This window comes from Mastomys coucha, unplaced genomic scaffold, assembly GCF_008632895.1.
Source record: "Mastomys coucha isolate ucsf_1 unplaced genomic scaffold, UCSF_Mcou_1 pScaffold20, whole genome shotgun sequence".
Lineage (NCBI taxonomy): Eukaryota > Metazoa > Chordata > Mammalia > Rodentia > Muridae > Mastomys > Mastomys coucha.
The window spans coordinates 108976358-108983140 of NW_022196903.1; the positions used below are offsets into that span (position 1 = coordinate 108976358).

The window sequence follows — 6783 nt, forward strand, 5'->3', positions numbered from 1 at the left end:
AACTCAGAAATCCACCTGCCTCTGCCTCCCAAGTGCTGGGATTAAAGGCATGTGCCACTACTGCCTGGTTTCAACTTTTTTATACATCTGAAAAATGACCTTGAGCATCCTACCTATCTCCTACCTCTCCAGTGCTGGGATCATGGGCATCCCCTGAGCACAGTTTTGCAGTGCAGGAGACCAAACGCAGTCCTCATGTGCACTAGGCAAGTCTCTACCAAGTGAGCCAGCCCCAGCCTGGGCTTGTTATTGTTACTATTGTTATTGTTTTGTCTTGAAGACAAGGTCTTGCTGTGTAGTATAGACTGTTCACCTCCTGCCTCAGTCTCCTCAGTGCTGGGATGATTAGCATGCACAACGTGCCTGGCAAACCTTCTCGGTGTAAGGAGATTAGCTCAGGCGTTTTGTTATAGTGACGGAGGAAAGCTGACTGGTACAGAGCTGCTCGAGGGAAGAAGGAAGGCCTTGCAGTCTCTACTTCTCCCACTGCTTTGACCCAGGTCAGGCCAGGGGATTGAACGGAGGAGACAAACCACACGGTCAAACCAACTTCCCAGACTAGATGGACCTGTGGCTGTGGAAAAACCAAGGAGGCTGCCAGGCCCTGGGAGCTACAGAGGATCTGAGAATGGCACCTGGGCTGAACGGAGCCGGTGAAAGGGACCACAGAAGGTGACACCCCTGAGTACAGCTAAGTGGAGAAGGGTGGCCGGCCAGCTTAAAGACTGTTGGGTTTCTCTTTTGTTGTTTGTTTTGTTTCATTTTCTAAGGAAGGAAGAGTTTCTTTGGCTTGTGGTTCGATATACCCCATCACCATGGGAAAGGCATGGAGGCAGGAGCCTGAGGCTTCTTGTCCCTGAGTCAGGAAGCAGAGAGAGATGAATACTTGGTGCTCCGCTTGATTTTTTTTTTTAAGACTCCAGCCCATCGCCATGCAGTGGTGGCGCACGCTTTTAATCCCAGCACTTGGGAGGCAGAAGCAGGCAGATTTCTGAGTTCGATGCTAGCCTGGCCTACAGAGTGAGTTCCAGGACAGCCAGGGCTACACAGAGAAACCTTGTCTCAAAAAAACAAAACAACAACAACAAAAAAAGACCCTATGAAGTTGGTCTACTTTCAGGGTGGGTCTCCTCTCAGTTAAACCGTTCTGGAAACATCCTCAGAGGTCCGTTTCCATGGTGATTCTAAATCCTGTCAAGTTAACAATCAGATTAAGCATCTCAGGAATGTTTTTGTTTTCTTCTGAGACAAGGTCTCCCTCCACCTGTAGCCCAGGCTGGACTCCACTTTATAACCTCCCTATCTCAGCCTTTCAGGTGCTGGGAATTACAGATCTGTACTACTACACCAGGATTAGGTCTGCTTTGAGAATGAGTTTCATGTAGCTGTCTGGCCTTGAACTCCTGGAAAGCTAAGATTGTTAAAAGATAACTTGAGAGGTAAGCATCTTGCATGATGTGTAACACATAGTAGGTGGGCAACCACTGCATGCTCAAGTGGCGGTGCAGGAGGACAGGGCAGTAAGAGCACAGAGCCATGGGCCAAATTAACAAAGCAATGAAGAAGACAGTCCACATGTCCCCAGCCTTCATCCCTGGGGTTATGCTCGGCACAGAACAGGATCTGGAAAGACCAACAGAACCCAGAGAGTGTGGGGTCCTGAGACCCCATCCAGTAGAAATCCTGGAGGAGCAGGGACTCAGTCTGGGGTCAAACACAACCTGAACAGCCCCAGGCTGCTTCCCAGGGTCAGTGCAGGTTCATTCCTGCTCAGTACGTGAAGTTATTTTCTCAAAACAGCTGCTTTGGGGTGACCCTGAGCACAGTCAAGAGTGGAATCAAGTTTGTCAGCAGTAATGGCTAGTGACTGTGCTGAAGGCCAGAATCGTGTCCTCTAGGACAGAAACAGAAGAGCTGCTTGTCTTTTTCTACCTTGTTTTTTTTGTTTGTTTGTTTGTTTTTGGTTTTTTTGCTTTTTTTGTTTTTGAGACACAGCTCTCATCATGTAGCCCTGACTGTCCCAGAACTCACTATGAAGCATGCTGGCTTCGAACTTAGACAGATACACTTACTCCTGAGTACTGGGATTAAGGGTGCATGTCTAGCCGGGGAGTAGTAGGGCATGCTTTTAATCCTAGCACTTGGGAAGCAGAAGCAGATGGATTTCCGAGCTCAAGGCCAGCCTGGTCTAGAGAGTGAGTTCCAGGACAGCCAGGGCTACACAGAGAAACCCTGCCTTGAAACAACCCGCCCCCCCCCTAAAAAAAAGGTGTGTGCCTTCACATGAGATCCTTTTTCTACTGTACTTTTAATGAAAAACAACTAATAGTACATAGCACAGTCCTGATGTGCACCCGTGACCCGTGTCAAACAGGGCACAGTGTCTAAGTGCAGCGTCCCCAAGGCCAGTGGGGAGGTCCACTGTACAGGCTGAGGTGCAAGCAGTGTGCAGGAGCCCCACTGGGTAAATGTGAGGCTCAGATGACAGAGCTGTCATTGAGTCAGCCCCAAGGGTGAACAAGTGGCCCCAGAGTCCCCAGAAAGAAACCACGGATGGAGATAGTGCTAATCGTAGAAGTACAGGAACAGGAAAAATGCAGCCTGCCAGCACTGCTCTCCCAAGCCCTCTGCCAGCCTCGTTCCCACTGAGGACACTCAGCTCTCACCTGTACCAAATTGATTATTGGATCAATAACAAGAAGAGTGCAAAAAAAAAAAAAAAGTGGCTTTTCTCCCTCTCTCAGTGGCCAACTTCACTCCCTGTGGATACCAGGCTTCAGGATATCAGTGCACGGCACCTACTGCATAGACCCTGATGGTTGCCAGCTCACAGTGGGATCAGTTCCTAATAACACGCTGTAAGGTAAACTGAAAATGCATTTGTGCCTAGCCAGATGCTCGGCAGCTCGGCAGCTCGGCAGCTCAGCAGCGGCACAGCACACTGAGTGCTGGGTTTTCATGGAGTGGCTGATCTGGAGATGGCTGTTCTAGCTTCAGGACTGGACTAGCATTTGCTCTGAATGCCTAAAGAGCGAGCAAAGGCTGGTTTGTGTTATTACTGGTGTGTGTGTGTGTTATAATAAAATGACCTCTAGCCCAGTTAAAAAGTGGGCCAAGAGTATGAATAGAAGTTTCTCATCACGTGGCTAATAATCTCCACACCATCATTCATTAGCAAAACATAAATCAAAACCACAACGAGCCACTTCACTCCCACTAGCATGGTTAAAATGAGACAGACAGAAACAAGTGTTGACAAGAGTGAGAAGACACCCTTAGAGTTGTGGAAGCAAGGTAAGATTGTGTAACCTGCCCTGGAAAACAGGTTTGCCATTCCTCAAAATGCTAATCATAGTTACCAGCTGATCCAGGATTCTACTGCCCTCGAAAAACCAAAGGGGGGCGGGAAGAATTGCATTCTGGGCTGCTAAGATGGCTCAGTGGATAAAGGTGCTTGCCGCCAAGCCTGACAACCTGAGTTCAATCCCCAGGACTTAGCAATAGAAGAGAACCAACTCCAGCGAGTTGTACTCTGACCTCTCTCCACACACACACACACACACACACACACACACACACACACACCATGTTATGTGCACATGCACACAAACATACCCACTCCCCATATACACACACTAAGTAAGTATAATTTAAAAAGAATTTTTTAAAAAAGAAGTGAAACCCATATGTTCACAGAGACCAGTGCCTGAACAACTGCGGCAGCATCACTGAAAAGAGCCAGAGAGTGTAACAACAGAAGTCTCTGTCGATTGGTAAATGGATGCACAGAAAAGGGGATAAGCAGCTATCCAGCCATGCAGGGGAAGGCAGGGTGATCTAATATCATGTGGATGAGCATACAAGTCAGAGGGGACCAAATACTCCATGCATGTAAACTGCCCAGCCAGGGCTGGTGAGGTGACTTGGTAGGTTAAAGTCCCTCTATCCCAAACCTGACACATTGAGTTCAGTTTCCTGTCACTCACATAGCAGAAGGAGAAAACTGGCTCTCAAAAGTTGTCCTCTGATCTCCACATTGATCTCCACATGACCATAGCATGCACACACAAGTCTTCCATACATCCACATATTAAACAAACAAACACATTTTTACAGGCTCCGAGATGCCTAGCTACATCCATGGGGTCAAAGCAACTAGTTCCTGTCGGGGAAGGGCCCATGGTGCGGGACCAGCTCTAACCTAGGATGAGAAGGGCTAGCGAGATGGCTCAGTGGGTAAGAGCACTGACTGCTCTTCTGAAGGTCCTGAGTTTGGATCCCAGCAACCACATGGTGGCTCACAACCACCCGTAATGAGATCTGACGCCCTCTGCTGGTGTGTCTGAAGACAGCTACAGTGAATTACGCTGGAGCAAGCGGGGGTGGGGTGGGGTGGGGGTGGAGAGTAGGGGGGTTGGGGGAGGTGGGCAGAGCAAGCGGGGCAGGCAGAGGTCCTGAGTTCAATTCCCAGCAGCCACACACATGATGGCTCATGGCCATCTGTACAGCTACAGTGTACTCATATACATTAAAATAAATAAATAAATCTTTAAAAAAATTGATAGTCAAGGTTGTATAACTCAGTGAGTGTATGGGAAACCTCTGAATTGTACCTTATAAAGAGGGAAAGAGTATAGCACATAAAGCCCATCTGTCAATAAAGTAATTTTGCTTAGCAGGGGGCAGGTGAGACAGGGTCTCATGTAGCCCAGGCTGGCCTTGAACTTATTGTATAGTTGAGGGTGACTTTGAACTCCTGATTCTCCTGACCCCATCTCCTAAGTGCTGGGGTTACAGGTATATTGTTCAACAAAACTGTTTCAGATAGAGAGAGAGGGACAGAGACAGAGACAGAAAGACAAGGAGAGCCAGGCACACACACACACACACACACACTCTCTCACACACACACACACACACACACACACACACACACACACACACACACACACACGGGACAGGGGAGAACAGACATGGCTGAGAAAACAACTTTGGGAGACTTTCAGAGCCAGATGGGCTAGTGCTGCAGAGGCCACATCACCCTGAGTTCTGGTCCCACTCCTTACAGATCTGTTTCCTTGACTAAAACAGGGTCCCACCACCACCACCACCACACACACATTATTTTTCACCATGCCTCCCCTAATGCATGCTCCCAACCTCTAGGTATAGGGCCCTGGATTACCTGGGGCAGTTTTAAACAGAACAAAAGAAAACACTAAGCACCCTTGGCTGACCTTCTGTCCCTTTAAAGACCTGTGGAGGCTTGAGGACCAGAATACTCTGAGCAGAAACCACCAAGTCAGGATAGCTGGCATGGGGAGAAGTAACCCCAAGAGGGCTGAGTGAGGCTCCCTGGGGTCTGCCAGCACCCTCTCCCCTGGGGCCATCCCCGTGATAAGAGGCTATGCCTGGTAGCAGCATCTGTTCCCCACACACACCCCCACACCCCGCTGTCTTTACCAATCTCACTCCACAGGTGCCTTTCAGCACAGGGTTCTCCCACGTCTACCAACCCGGCTCAAGGGAGAGTGGTGGCTTTACCTGAGCTGAGCCAGATCAGAGGCTGAGACCCTTCGCATTCCTAAGCTTCTGGGTTCCACCACAACAGGCTGAGAGAAGCCTCCAGATTCTTAGCCAAATCCTACATTTCCGAACGGGGAAACTGAGGTTCAGTGAGGTCAGTGATTTCTAAAAGTCCACAGCAAGCCAGTGATAAGAGTCAGAGCTGGTCATGGACTATCTAAGCTATGGAAGTGTCAAAACAACTCCACGGAGCAAATGGTTTCATCCACAATGGAGACTTAGGGGCAGCAAGTCAGGAAGGTGCAGAGCTGGGCTTCCATCCCAGGTCCACCAAGGAAGCACACAGAGCCAAGGCTAAGAATCAACCATTTCTCAATCTTCCTGAAACCCCATGTACAACCCCCACCCTCCACCCCTGCTTGACCAGTCCCATGTCCCATTACCTGGAGTCCCTGGGCTCATGTGAGCAGTGAAGCAGGCTGTGTGTTGATTGTGAATGTGGCCAGGCTGGGGAAGGAGAGGCCATGGCACCGTGACAGCAGGGGGCGGGGCAACCATGACGTTGCCCCTGGGCCCCCTGCTGCCTCACCCGGGTGCTGTGGCATTCCTTCCTGTGGTGCTATCAGCCCCCAGGCCTTCCTGTCTGACTTGCCTCTTCCCCTAGCATCCTAGGAGGGGCCCGATAGTGGCAAACACACCCCTGCCGACCCCAGAATCAGACTGTAACCTCAAGCCCCCGTGTGGCAACCATGTTGGACCTCCCCAGGCTGTGACAAGCTCCAGGAAGGGAGGAGTTGAGGGTTCGTCTTGGGTTCCCCCTCCTTGCTCAGGAGACTGATTCAGGCTCCAGCCATGTGTCCCGACCTGCCCTGCAAGTTAGAAGATGCTGTCATGTTCCCTGTTCCTGGATACCAGGCTGGAGTATGGCAGGGGTATGTAGAGGACAAGGGAGCTCAGGGACCATGGAGAGGGGCTGGAAGCCATGCAATGCTTCCCTTGGGAAGGGAACTGGGTCAAAGCAAGGAGGCAGATCAGGAGAGCAGCTACCTGTTTAGGACGGGTAGGAACTCAGTCCTCAAGAGGCAGGAAACCAAGGGTTACCTCACACAGCTGCCACCTCTGCTTTGTGCTCACTCATCAGTCAACCTGAGCAGCAGGACAGGAAATGTTTGCTGCCACTGTGCAAGGGGAGTATCCGCCAGTAGGGATAAAAGGCAGGGCCAGGAGCTTCCTGGAAAAGCGGCCCCTGCTCATTCT

General features: G+C 50.2%; 1 protein-coding gene across 4 annotated transcripts in view; it reads right to left on the reverse strand.

Moving 5' to 3' along the window:
* Tmem40 (transmembrane protein 40) overlaps positions 1-6290 on the reverse strand; it is a 30278-nt gene extending 23988 nt beyond the window's left edge. For all 4 annotated transcript variants that reach the window (XM_031383017.1, XM_031383022.1, XM_031383020.1 and 1 more), the window contains exon 1: positions 5970-6290. In XM_031383017.1, coding sequence (XP_031238877.1) covers positions 5970-6084 — 115 coding nt within the window. In that variant the 5' untranslated portion in view covers positions 6085-6290. The remainder of the gene's footprint in view (positions 1-5969) is intronic.
* Between the last annotated feature and the right edge of the window lie 493 nt (positions 6291-6783).